Source organism: Neophocaena asiaeorientalis, unplaced genomic scaffold (assembly GCF_003031525.2).
Source record: "Neophocaena asiaeorientalis asiaeorientalis breed wild unplaced genomic scaffold, Neophocaena_asiaeorientalis_V1.1 scaffold62, whole genome shotgun sequence".
In the NCBI taxonomy this organism is placed as follows: domain Eukaryota; kingdom Metazoa; phylum Chordata; class Mammalia; order Artiodactyla; family Phocoenidae; genus Neophocaena; species Neophocaena asiaeorientalis.
The window spans coordinates 7,237,115-7,251,344 of NW_020175191.1; the positions used below are offsets into that span (position 1 = coordinate 7,237,115).

Below are 14,230 nucleotides of genomic sequence, written 5' to 3' on the forward strand. Positions count from 1 at the left end.
AAAATTGTATAGGTCAGAAACTTAGATCTACACAAAGAAAGAGCATTAGAGAAGGAATATGTGAAGTTAAAAACTCTTATTTTTCTTATTCTCAGTTGACCTAACAGATAAGAGCCTGTTCAAAATAATAAAGTAACAATTATATATGTATATATTTATGTATATGCCTATGTATAAGTGAAATGATTGACAACAATGATGAAAGAGACAGGAGGGAGGAACTAGGGAAATTTTGTTATTATAAGATACTCGCACTACCCGTGAAATGGTATAGTGTTATTTGAAAGTGAACCTGGATTCATTGTAAATGTATATTGCAAACTCTAGGGCAACCACTTAAAAAAGAAGGATAATTGACATCCTAAGAAAGGAGAGAGACGTTCACAGAAAGAGAGACAAAATGAAAAGCCAGAGGACTTTGTACCACATGAAGGAACAAGATAAAACCCCAGAAAAGCAACTAAATAAAGTGGAGATAGGCAACCTTCCAGAAAAAGAATTCAGAATAATGATAGTTAAGATGATCCAGGACCTTGGAAAAAGAATGGAGGCAAAGATTGAGAAGATGCAAGAAATGTTTAACAAAGACCTAGAAGAATTAAAGCACAAACAAACAGAGATGAACAATACAATAACTGAAATGAAAAATACACTAGAAGGAATCAATAGCAGAATAATTGAGACAGAAGAACAGATAAGTGACCTGGAAGACAGAATGGTGGCATTCACTGTCGTGGATAAAGAATAAAGAAAATAAACAAGAATGAAAATAATAAAGAAAAAAATAATGAATAAAGAAAGAAAGAAAAGAAAGAGAAAAGAAAAAAGAATGAAAAGAAATGAAGACAGCCTAAGAGACCTCTGGAACAACATTATACACAACAGCATTCTCATTATAGGGGTCCCAGAAGGAGGAGAGAGAGAGAGGACCTGAGAAAATATTTGAAGAGATAATAGTCAAAAAGTTTCCTAACATGGGAAAGGAAATAGCCACCCAAGTCCAGGAAGCACAGAGAGTCCAAGGCAGGATAAACCCAAGGAGAAACACGCCAAGACACATAGTAATCAAATTGACAAAAATTAAAGACAAAGAAAAATTATTGAAAGCAATAAGGGAAAAAGGACAAATAACATACAAGGGAACTTCCATAAGGTTAACAGCTGATTTCTCAGCAGAAACTCCACAAGCCAGAAGGGAGTGGCACGATATATTTAAGGTGATGAAAGGGAAGAAACTACAACCAAGATTACTCTACCCAGCAAGGATCTCATTCAGATTCAACGGAGAAATCAAAAGCTTTACAGACAAGCAAAAGCTAAGAGAATTCAGCACCACCAAACCAGGTCTACAGCAAATGCTAAAGGAACTTCTCTAAGTGGGAGACACAAGAGAAGGAAAGGACCTACAAAAACAAACCCATAACAATTAAGAAAATGGTAATAGAACATACATATCAATAATTACCTTAAATGTAGAAGGATTAAATGCTCCAACAAAAAGACATAGACTGGCTGAATGGATACAAACACAAGATGCATATCGCTGTCTACAAGAGACTCACTTCAGACCTAAGGACACATACAGACTGAAAGTGAGGGGATAGAAAAAGATATTCCATGCAAATGGAAATCAAAAGAAAGCTGGAGGGCTTCCCTGGTGGCACAGTGGTTGAGAGTCTGCCTGCCGACGCAGGGGATGCGGGTTCGTGCCCCAGCCCGGGAAGATTCCACATGCCGCGGAGCGGCTGGGCCCGTGAGCCATGGCCCCTGAGCCTGCACGTCCGGAGCCTGTGCTCCGCAACGGGAGAGGCCACAACAGTGAGAGGCCCGCATACCTCAAAAAAATAAATAAATAAAAATAAATAAAATAAATAAATAAAAGTTGCCCAGAGCTGGGGAGTGGGAATGAGGAGTGGCTGCTAATGGGCACAAGAGATTTTTTGGGGGAGATAGAAATGTTCCAAAATAGGACAATGGTGATGGTTATACAAGTCCATAATTTTACTTAAAATAGTTGAATTGTATACTTAAAACAAGTTAATTTTATGGCATGTAAATTGTATCTCAGTAAAGATGTTTGGAAATAAAAGAAAGGTGATGTTGTGGTCCCCATCTGCCTTCCCCTTTATTTTATTTCTCACTGTCTGTAGAGTTTATTGGTTCTACTCAGAGACGCTGAACTCTTGTTCTGTTGACTCTTTGGCTGAAGGCAATTCCCAGAGAGACACTAGGTGAAATCTACCAGCCTCCAGCATTCCCAGCAGCTGGGGGAATGAGTACAAACGCCAGCCTCGAAGAGGACAGGGGATGTATATGGTTCACTTACGGCATTGCTAGAGCAGGCAAAGCTGTATGATGCACTTTAGTGGCCTCAGATAGGCTCTACGGGTCTCAGCAAGACAAGGGCCTTTAGTTAGTGCTGATAGCTTCAGGGAACAAGATGCTATAACTCAGTGACTAGGGTCAACCTTTCCTAAGCAAGTGTGTTTGAGGCATTGGGAGTCAGGTCCCTAGTGGGAAGAGGAGAATGTCTATAACATGGGGAGAGGGAGAGACCTGGAGTAGGGGGTCAAACCCACTCTTTGTAAAGCATTACTCCCAACAACTGTGGGAAACGTGAAAAATTCTCTTCAAAAGCATAAGGCATTTCACCAAGATAGACCATTTTTGCCGGACCACGAAACAAGTTTCAATAAATATCTAAAAATCAAAGTCAAACAGAGTATATGCTCTGGCCACAATAGTATTATATTAGAAATTGATAACAACAAGATACCTAAAAAATCCCCAATTTTAGAAATTAAACAACATGCCCTGAGTAACTCACACATCAAAGAAGAAATCACAGGTAAGTTAGAAACATATTTTTACCTGAATGATGACAAAATTCTAATACATCAAAACTCTTGGATGCAGCTAACACAATGCTTAGAGGGAAATTTGCAGCTCTAAATGCAAATGCACGTTGTCAAAAAGAAGAAATCAAGTATCCAATCTTCGACCATAAGAAACTTGAAAAAGAAGTGTAAATTAAACCCCGAGTACATATAAGCAAGCAAATAATTAAAACCAAAAAAAAAAACTGGTGAAAGCAAATGGATAGACAGCAAAGGCATACAATAGTGAATTTTTCTGTATTCAGTGTACAAAAGTTAATTTTAAATGGATTCTATATTTAAATATATACCCAGAACCATAAATTTAGAAGAAAAATTAGGAGAGTATCTATCCACTAAATATCGGAGTGTCGTTGTTTCTGGGGTAGATTGGAAGGATGGGAATTGACTGGAAAGGGGTAGGAAAGAGTTTTCTGCAGGGAAGAAAATGTATATTTTGTTGTGGGTGGTTTATTACATCGGTGTACATAATTGTAACGGTTCATTGAACTAACATTTAAGATGTAGATATTTTAACACACGTAAATTACACCTCAATTTTTTGACAGTATCTTGCGAAGCTTATGGCGGTGGTATTTGGGCATCTCTGGGCACAGGCTTCTGAAGCATACGGGCATCTTCAGTTCAAGAATCTACTGAGAGTGGTTTTGCAGCCAAAATCTGGGGTGAGTGCAAACATTCCTAATAAAAGCTACGGTGGCCCACAGCTACAGATCTCTACTGTTGGAGGACAGAGGGAAGAAAAAGTGCCCATCCAACTGAGAAGACATCTTGAGAAGGAAAAATGAAGCAGGCAGCTCCATGTAATCAATGGATCAGTTTATTAGATTGTAACTTACAGAGTAGGGTTTGGTAAACAATGATCCAGAGGCATTCACAGCTGCACTCAGCACTGCTGAGGGCTATCAGGACAACTTTATAACTTGCCTAGGGCATGAGGGTCAGCACTTGGAAGCAGGACGTGCATTCCTACATTAATATTTATGAAGGGGTAACTAGTCTCATGGGCACGGAGAATACATCAGCAAAGGTTTTCATCATTGTTTGGGGACTAACAGAGCATAGAGGCCACCTGGCTCTAATAGTTATTAAAACAAAATCTATTAATATCTATTACAAAGCCCTTGACAACAGAGAAGTAATTCACTACACAGTTCTGAGTAGGGTCAGTGAAAGGACAGGAAAAACTGTAAGGGACCAAGATGGTGCTAGTTAAGCTAACAGCCATACACCTACTCTCGTTGTATAGGTCCTAGAACTAGGTGGTTATCACCAGATAGCTTCCCTTCAATGGTGCTCTTCCTCCAGAAACCCAGAGCTCTCCAGGGGCAAGTCGAAATTGAGGCTCCAGATATATTGGGTGTGAAAGGAAATTGCCTTCCATAGTGAAGGCACCCTCCACCGCCCCACCCCACCCCGCCCCGCCCAGATGTATTTACTGCACAAGGCATCGATTCACACTGTGCTGGGAGATTTCTCCCGGTCTAGCTTAAGTTTACAGACCGTGGATCCCAGACAGTGGACACTGACCTCCACGAGTCCTGTTGAGGGTAGAACCAAGAATCTTTATCACACTGTGGCCTTGAAGCTTGCTTTCTCTTCTTGTGCTTTGGAGGAATGAGAGATACAAGTTAAAAGTTCACCACTTTTTGATGAAGTGACCAGGGGTGAGCAATGAGTATGGAGTAAGTGTTCAAGGTGAAGTGGGCTGAGTCAGAGGCAACAGCACATAAAGCTCCCTCCAGTCCTGTCTTTGGGAGATAAGGAGACCAGAACCCCTGCTCTCTCATCTGGCTTGCAACAATCTAACAGGTTAGAGCTTTTTCATTTTCTTTCAGCTACTCCTGGGAGGGGGTGCATGGGATTTTTGCAAAAATGGAGTAGAAGGAACACAGTGGGTTTTTATGAGCATGTAATCACTTGACATTTCTTTCAGGCTCTCTCCTGTGTCAACCTCTCATCCAAACTACTCCCCAGTGTTTTCTGGTTCCTGGCAAGTGTTTCTTGGTGCCCAGGTTTGGCCATGGCAGGGTGGAGCTGCCTTGTGACAGGAGGAGGAGGGTTTCTGGGTCAGAGGATCGTCCACTTGTTGGCAGAGGAGAAGGAGCTGCAGGAGATCCGGGTGCTGGACAAAGTCTTCAGACCAGAAGTTCGGGAGGAATTTTCTAGTAAGTGAACTTGAGTCGTGGGTGTGTAGCTCCATTTTAAACCCTGCATAGGTGTGGGGAGGGGGTTCTTGTCTAGCAATTTAAGGAGAGTTGTAGTCAAATCAAGGCTAATCCCATGTTATCAGAAAGGAGATTACAGATGGAGTAATACCACGGTGTAATCACAGATGGTGTCAGGAGATGATTCTGGTCCTGACCCAGGATTAGAGAGGGTGGCTGTAGACCAGCCACTTCAGCCTCTGCTCTTCTCATCCAGAAAATCATGTTTCAGTTTTCTCCCTTGTCAACAAGTCTTCAATGTCCTGATGATTTTTGACTTGTCACTTGCTATGTACCATCTGCAAAGGGCGAGCAAGTGCCATTAACCTGGAGACCCCACCAGCGGGTCCCCGCCCCTCTTGATTGCTCTGGTCTTTCTGTGGCTTCACTGAGCATCTCCAGTGAAGGTGAAATAGAAGGAAGAGAAGGTGAAGCGAGTGTGTGTGAGTGTGTGTGTGTGAGAGAGAGAGAGAGAGAGAATTCGAGACGGAGCAGGAGAGAGGGGAGTGCAGAGCATGCACAGGCCTGCAGCAAGGAAGCCAGAAACAGAACAAGAGGCGGCATGAGCACGGACGCACCTCGCGTGGATTCCCTGTACATCTCTTTTTATCATTCGCCTCTCTCCTCATCACCACAAGGAAGTGACTGCAGGATCTGCTGAAGCACCTCACGTCTCTCTTTCCAGATTGCTGCCCATGGTGCCAATGCAAAAGCTTGATTTATAGTGTATTTTCCAACCTGTTTCGCCCCCCCCCCAGATCCTCAAAATAACCCTGTGAGGAAGGTAGGAGAGGGGTAACACCCATCCGGACAATGAGGAAATTGAGGTCCACAAAGGTAAAGTGACTTGCTACCCAGATTAATGGGTAGCAGAGCTTAGACTAGAACTCCAATCACACGGCCCTAGGGCTGACTCTTGGCAAAGTGAATATTCAGTTTCTGCCATTTCCCCCTTATGCGCCCCCAAACCAATTCGCCGTCCTCCTCCCCAGCCCCAGTGGACTGGCCGTCTACATGCAGGTCCTGGCTGCCCAGAGGACCCCTCTCCCCACACAAAGCCTCCCCTCCCCAGCCCGCTCTCCTGGACCCTGCCCATCGCTCTGTTCTCCTTTCCTCTCCCCTGACCTCTGCAAACATCCTATTTCCTCTATCCTCTGCTTCAACAGCGTCTCTGATTTTTTTTTTTTTTTAATTCACAACTGAACAACATCAACCGTTTGTAATCCCTACATCTCAGCAATATTGGCAGTCTGACAACTTATGCCCAGAGAGGGCGATGCTCAACCTAAGAGGAACATCTCCCCAGTGTGAATAAGTCAGGCGCTGTCATGGGTGGGCAGGGGCCTCTGTCAGGATAATAACAGAGACCGCTCACGGTGTTCTTTCTGTGCCAGGCACTGCGCTAAGTGTTTCACGTGTGTCAACGCATTTGTTCCTCATCACAATCCTCTGGGATGGGTAACAGTGTCCTCCTTTCTTTAAAGATGAGAATACAAGCACAGAAGAATCCAGTCCATTCAGGCTGCTGCAACAAAATACCACAGGCTGGGTAGCTTAAAATCAGAAATGTACTGCTCACAGTTCTGGAGTCTGGAAGTCCAAAATCAAGGCAGGGTCAAGTCCTGGTGAGAGCTCTCTTCCGGGGTTCATAGCCTACACCTTCTCACATGGTGGAAGGGGCGAGGGATGTCTCTGGGGTCTCTTCTATAAGAACACTAATCCCATTCGTGAGGGCTCTACCCTCATGACCTAATCACCACCCAGAGATCCCCCCAACTCCTAACACCATCACATTGGCATTAGGATTTCAACAAATGGATTTGAGGGGACACAAATATGCAGACGTTGCAGAGGTTCATTAACTTGTTCAAGGTCCCCCACCTGGAAAATGGCAAAGCTGGATTTGAACCCAGGCGGTCTGGCTGCAGCGTCTGTACTCTTAACCACTAGTTTGTCTAGTAGCTTCTCTCTGGGCCTCCCTCCAATCCAGTTCACACCACGTAAGCGACTGCATATTCAGTCTATGCAAAACACTGGCCAAGTCCCGCAGAGCCTTGGAGGAAGGAAGCTAGGGCTCCACCGCCGAGGCATACACAGCGCCCTCTGCTGTTCTCTCTGCGGCCCTGCATACTAATGGGTAAGAGGTCTTTCCTCCCTTGGCCTTGGGCTTCAGGACATAGCAATTCCTTTGAGCCACTCTGCTGAAGTTAGCCTTGAAAGAGAGGCAAAGTAAGGGAGGGGCAGGGCAGACGTGCGGACACAATCAGAAAATTCCACTCTGCGGCTAATTCCTCTGCCTTTCTCTCACTTCGTGGCCTTTTTGGAGTGGAAGCATTGGGGCGGAGCTAATTTTGCAGAGGCTTAAGGAGAGCAGGCTTAAGGTTCTTCCAAGTTGTAACCCCAGGAGGAAATTCTGCAGCCCTGAACTTTTCACTCTGAGTTTCTCTCTCACTGTTCTCTGCCGTCCATTGCCAATTTCATCTAAATTGACGTCCTGCAAGCGAGAAGTGTGACTTGGACGTTTCCTCACCCTCTCTGAGCCTCGGTTTCCTCGCCTGTAAAGTGGAAATCAGAATCCCTATCTCATGAGACAGCTGTGAAAGGAAATCAGAAAGCTGAAGGTCGTGTGCAAAATAAAAAGCACAAAATAAGTGCGGGGTATTTATCCAAACTGTATGTAGCGTGGCGTTTATGTCGTGGGTTCATCTGAGGTGATGATGTTACCCGTAGTGCACAGTAGCTCCACTTCCCGCGGGCTTCAGAGGAGCCAGAGACGCTGATGTTGTCTCTGCAACCCTTGGCTAGATGGCCGGAATGTTAGTCCCTCGGTGGCTGGCTCATTTTCAGCATTGATATCTGCTTTTGATGATATCTAATAAGAGCTCTTTCAGTTAAATCCATCCTTCGGGCCCACCCTAAATTCCTGTTAATAAGCGCCACTATCCTTCTGATCACTCAAGTGGGAAAAACTCAGGCTGCCTTTGACTCTTCCTCCCAGCCCATCACCAGTAAGAACCAGGACCTGGCAAGGTAAGGTCTGAAAGTTGAACCTTTTGTACCTCTCCCCTTCTCGTCTCCCACTCCTGGATCCCCGGTTCCAGTCTTCCCCATGTGAACTGTGGTTCAGACGGTGTAATTAATCCCTCAATCACCCTGCTTTCTCTTATATCCACTAGACCGATCCACGTTATAATACTGCAGCCAGGGTTCGCTTCCTACAGCACAACTCTGTTTACATTTCTCCTTTAATTCCAAACCTATACCGGATTCCCCATTCCCTACCGAATTAAATGCAAATTCTCTCCTTAATGAATTTTATAAAATCCCCATGAGTCTCTTTAACAATTTTGTGTTCCAGGCACTCTTGACCCCTCACTGCTCAAACTCTCTTTTTTTAGAATGAGATGGGACGGAAAGAGATGTTTGCTCTCTCCCAAGAAATGCTACACATTCTAATTTCTGTGCCCTTGTTTAATTGGTCCTTCCATGGGATGTTCACCCCTCCCCACTCCTCATTCCCCCCAATCTACCTGTCCTTAAAGACCTGGGTCATCAGGAATCTTCCAGATCCAGAAAGCCTTCCAGTGACCTGACTCCTGTTCACACAGAGCTCCAGAGCAAGATCAGGCTGACCTTGCTGGAAGGAGACATCCTGGATGAGCAGTGCCTGAAGGAAGCCTGCCAGGGTGCCTCGGTGGTCATCCACACCGCCTCTGTCATCGATGTTATGAACGCCGTTCAGCGAGAGACCATCATGAATGTCAATGTGAGAGGTACAGGATCCTGGGGAGGAGCTGAAGGGAAGTGGGCAGGTGAGAGTCAGAAGCTGGGATAAGTGAAGAGGAGGCTGGTAGACACCTGCTGGGTGGGCACCAAGTATTTTTCCTCATCGCCACCAACAGAGATTCAAGGCCATCGTCCTCCGTATTTCTGATGAGGAAACTAGGGCTGAGACAGGCCAAGGGACTTGTCCAAGGCCCTCTGGGGAGGAGTGAAAGGGCTAGAATTTAAACCCACGCCTGTGTGAGTCCAAAGGCCAGGAAAACCCTTCTGCTGGTCCAATCAAGTGTTGACTCAGCTCCGACCTCAAACTCTTGCTATCCAACCACCTCCTGTCTCCACTGGGCTGGAACCAGACCTTACAAATGCTTCCTTGGTCATCATGCTAGCTTTTCTGTGTGGCTCTAAGTTGAGGGTCACCATACAGCCAAGAACTAAGAGCTCTGTGGTATGAGGTACCCCCAAGTCAGTTAGGAGTGACGGGCCACAGCTCTGGGCTGGTTTCCTTCGGGCAGGACTTCTGCAAAGGAAGGATAATAAGGGTAAAGAGAATGCCACCCCCCAGAAGGATTCCTCATAAGAGAACTAGCAAAGCTGGTTCACAGTGGTCTGGCAGTACAGAATTAGCCAGCACTTGTCTTCCTGTAATATTTTCTTAACAAGAATAATTTCCCATTATCCATAATACCATCTCTTCAGCTCACTACCAGATCTATTACTGAAGAGTAGCTCCTAGCCAGGTGCCCAAAGTACACCCTCTTTAGATCCTCATCCCATGAGTGCTTGGTGGCTCTTTCTGAACTGTGGCTTTCCAATTTACTTTAAATCTAGACACGGTCACTCAAGGGATTAGCTTAAATCCCTTATTAGCTTGCTGTGTAGTATCCTCCCTCTGACCCCTGGAGGCCAATCTCTCTAGGACCACAGCACCCCAGATCATCTGCCTTCCACGCCCTGCCCGCCAGAGTTAGTCTACTCAGACACTCCTTTTCTAAAGCAACTCATTGTTTTTGCATCTCCAGCCTAAAATTGCACTGTTTCAAAAAAGACCATTTCTAGTTTCAACTTAGCCACACCCCCGGTCACCCCCATATTGCCAGGAGGGTGCTAAGATTAACCAGACTTGAGTTTTCGGCCCCCCTCTCATAATTTCTACTCTCCACGGCTCCCAACAACAGGGGATTTGAAATCCCTGAGAAGTGTTAGAGGCCTCCATTGACTAAAACTAGCATCACTGACAGGTTTAGAAAATACTTCACAATCATGGCCATTTCTCCCTCTGCAGGTAAATTAGCTCCGAATTTTCTCTGCTTCTAGATTGAATTTTTTCAAAAGGAGGCTGTCTCTCCTGAAAAGCAAATTGCACAAAGACCTTAAAAAGGATTTTTTAAAATACCACCCAAAAATGATGCTTTGCCCAGGAAATTGCTTCCTTCTTGTAAGGAAGGCCCTCTGGGTGACCTCCATGAGCTAAAATTCTACCCAGATAAAGGGATTCTGCAAGATCCTCCCATGATAGATATTACCAGCAGAGGGTGCACTCCTTTCTGCTTCATCCTCCGGCTCAACACACAAGGCCAGTGCTAGCTCCAGAAAGTTAAGCAAAAGGAAGCTTTGCCACCCCGACTTTTCATACCTGGGTAAACAAGCCACAGCCACAATTAGCAGTGGCCTTTGTAGGAAACACACAATCAGAAACAGAGTCTGGATCTCCAGCTTCTCCCCAGAACCCACCAATCATTTGCTCAATGACTCAAAAGAAAGTCCTTGTGACAAGTTTTTATTGGTCTTCAAAGAAAAAAAGGAGAAAAATACGAACAATTCAATGTGTACTTAAGAGTATATATTACCTATATACAACTCTGTGTGTGTGTGTGTGTGTGATGTGAATCCTTCAGCTGTCCTCTTTTGCCTAAGGACCAGAGCTGTCCTTATAAGAGTATGACCTCCTAATTTTTTAAGTTAAAATAGCCTATCTTTAATGAGATGGTAGAGATGATAAATGATCAGTTTTAAATCTTTTTACTCCGCAAAATATAAAGTGGCAACTCGTTGTCCTTTTCTGAAATTAGAAGTATGTATACTGGTCCATGAAATCCAAAAGCCTAGAAATGCTGGCTCTCCAGAATCCAAATCTTGGCCTCTTTTCATTTCTGCTTTCGTCCTGTGGCTTTAGCATAATCTGACCTCAGCCAGAAACACACCAGAATGCACTCCTCATTTGCAGTAGCCACCTCCCTTGAGGGTTAGGGGCAGACATGGTCCATGGCATGGCTGGCTCTGGACTCTTTCCCGACACTGACGGTGTGCTCCCCGTGGGCAGGTACCCAGCTCCTGTTGGAGACCTGTGTCCAGGCTAGTGTGCCAGTCTTCATCCATACCAGCACCATAGAGGTGGCTGGGCCCAACTCCTACAGGGAGATCATCCAGGACGGCCACGAAGAAGAGCATCTTGAAACGGCATGGTCCTCTCCGTACCCATACAGCAAAAAGCTTGCCGAGAAGGCTGTGCTGGGAGCTAATGGGTGGGCTCTTAAAAATGGCGGCACCTTGTACACTTGTGCCTTAAGGCCCATGTACATCTATGGGGAGGGGAGCCCGTTACTTTTTGCCCACGTGGACAGTGCCCTGAAGAACAATGGAATCCTGTCAAATCACTGCAAGTTCTCCAGAGTCAACCCAGTCTATGTTGGCAACGTGGCCTGGGCCCACATTCTGGCCTTGAGGGCCCTGCGGGACCCCCAAAAGGCCCCAACCATCCAAGGACAGTTCTACTACATCTCAGACGGCACACCTCACCAGAGCTATGATGACCTCAATTACACTTTGGGCAAAGAATGGGGCCTCTGCTTGGATTCCGGGATGAGCCTCCCTGTTTCTCTGAAGTATTGGCTTGCCTTCCTGCTGGAGATAGTGAGCTTCTTGCTCAGTCCAATTTACAAATATCGACCCCCCTTCAACTGCCACCTGGTAACCCTGTCAAATAGTGTGTTCACCTTCTCCTATAAGAAAGCTCAGCGAGAGCTGGGGTATGAGCCCCTCTTCACCTGGGAGGAAGCCAAGCAGAAAACCAAGGAGTGGGTCGGCTCCCTGGTGAAACAGCACAAGGAGACCCTGAAAACAAAGACTCACTGATCTGGGGGGTGACAACGATGTGGATGTGGGTATAGTTAGGAGATGTCTGTCACGCTCTCCCCTTCCGGCTTCATACGGCAAACCACACAGACACAAGCCCAGGTCCTCCTGCTTCCCTTTTATAAGGTGATCATGTTACTGTCTTCCTCCCTCCACCAGAAACCTTTCCCTGTCACTGGCCCAACGGGAAACTTTGTGCCCGACCCTCCCTCCAGGGGACGCGGCCAGACAAGGTGATTTGCTGCAGCTGCTGGTGTCACCATCTCAGTTGCCGATTCTGAGCTATTTGGGCTTCTTTTAACTTAGAGTTTTGCCTGTTAGTTCCATTTCCTTTGTTAAATGCAAAAGCCTTTCTTTTCTTTTAAAAGTTCATATTCCTTCACACAGCTCAATGAACGTAATAAACGTTTTAATGACTAATCTGGAGGAAGTTGTGGTTTACGTGATTGCATGCCTTTTTATTCCCCACCCCGCCCAATCACCATCTCCTATTTAGAAAAGTAGCTCGGGACTGGGGTGAGCAGAAGTGTCGGGAGGGGGAACCTAGGATTGACTAAGCACTTACTACGTTTCAGGCATGTATTAGATGACTGACATATATCACTTATTTAACCCTCACCAGAAACCTACGAGGTAGGGATGACTATTCCTTTTGATGAATAAGGAAACTCGTTCACAGTCACACTAACTGCTATGAGACCGGGACGTTTAATCCAGATGGACTGACTTGAAAGCCCTTATCCGTCCGCTGAATTGTGCAGCCTGAACTGCTTAAAATTTATAGCAAAACGGGGACGGGGTGGTGGATGGTTTGTCGGGGGTGCATCACAGCACTGGACATGGGGTACGGATCCTTGGGAGAGCCCAGCTCCCTTGGGTCACCTACTTCTTGCCCGGTCCTGTGCAGGAGACACCCTAGGACCAAGGACAGCCCCTTGGGGGAATCTGGGAGGTTTTCATACCCTTGTCAGCTGGGAGGAGAGGGAGAAGCAGAGGTGCAGCCAGCCTCCACTGCCAATGCCAGTGTCCTTGAAGGTCCCTAGAACACACTTGGATATATGTGTGTTGGTGACCCTGGCAACTCATAAGCCCATATTCCAACCTTTCAAATCACACAATGAAGCCGCACCACGGCTTCCTAGTAAAGTCAAGGGGACAGATGCAAACTCTCCCTCACACTGCTTGCTCTCTTCCCTCACCTTTTCAGCCTCTTTCCCCTCCCTCCATCTTCCCCTAATCACTGGCCTTCTCATCCTTCTCAATGCCCCTAAGGAAGGGAGGCCAATCGAGACATGTCTGGGGACTTAAATGATGACACATTCGTTAAGTGACTGGAGGACCCACAGTCAAAAGCAACACTGCCAGGCCAACAAGGACCACGTGACCTGAAGCAGGTGAGGGGGTGGCGTGGGGCTCAGTGCCAGGAGTGGGGAGCTCTCTCCTTCTAGACCAGGGTGTTGCCTATCTTTATGAACCACGGACACAACAAGAGTCACGACCAGCACCCAGATGGCCTCTTTCTTACCCAGGGAATTTACGGATTATGAATTCGGTTGAATTTGATTACCGCAAAGGAGCTAGTGTAAGCATTCACTCTTAAGGAGAAAGGGGAAAAACACTCTGGCCCAAACGAACAGGTTTCCATCACCTTCAAAACCCCAAGAGACAGAGGATCTGCCACCCAGGGATCAGGGTGGAGTGGCCGCAGGGGGTGAGACAAGGGGAGAAAAGAAACACTCCCTTCCTGCCTTCCTCCAGCGCACAGAACACGAAAGGCAGCATCCGCCAACCCGGTAAGGGGTGCACACCCGCATGTTTATACCGACAGGGAAGGAAGGAAAGGAGGCTGGTGGAGTCTGGAACAAAGTCCCCTCCGTCCGTTTTTTAGCCCAGGGAAATCCCACAGCTATAAACCCGCCAGGGCTGTTCTCCCAGGGAAGGGAAGTGGCATTGTCACCAGAGGGCAAGCGGGGGTTGGTGTGAGCGGAGAAAGAGGAGAGGGGATCTGGCCGGCTGTTGGTCTCAGCTGAATAAGCATAAAGACCTGGGAAGCTTTTGGCCGCCGAAGCCCCATCCTTACTGGCACCGGGCTCAGGATGGACCGCGCGGGGCGGTCCGAGCTCGTGCACAGCGGCCCGAGGTGCAATGCAGGGAATCACCGCACGGAGGCAGCAGAGGCCCGGAGGGAAGAAGGAAGCCCCCGCCCGCCCC

General features: G+C 46.5%; 1 protein-coding gene across 1 annotated transcript; it reads left to right on the forward strand.

Annotated features, from left to right (window-relative positions):
• The first annotated feature begins 4,657 nt into the window (after positions 1-4,657).
• Positions 4,658-12,086, forward strand: LOC112413050 (3 beta-hydroxysteroid dehydrogenase/Delta 5-->4-isomerase). The gene is made up of 4 exons (XM_024764895.1): positions 4,658-4,709; positions 4,834-5,065; positions 8,713-8,877; positions 11,208-12,086. Exons 2-4 carry the CDS (start codon positions 4,921-4,923, stop codon positions 12,017-12,019), a joined length of 1,122 nt encoding a protein of 373 aa, XP_024620663.1. The 5' UTR covers positions 4,658-4,709; positions 4,834-4,920; the 3' UTR covers positions 12,020-12,086.
• Positions 12,087-14,230: the final 2,144 nt, after the last annotated feature.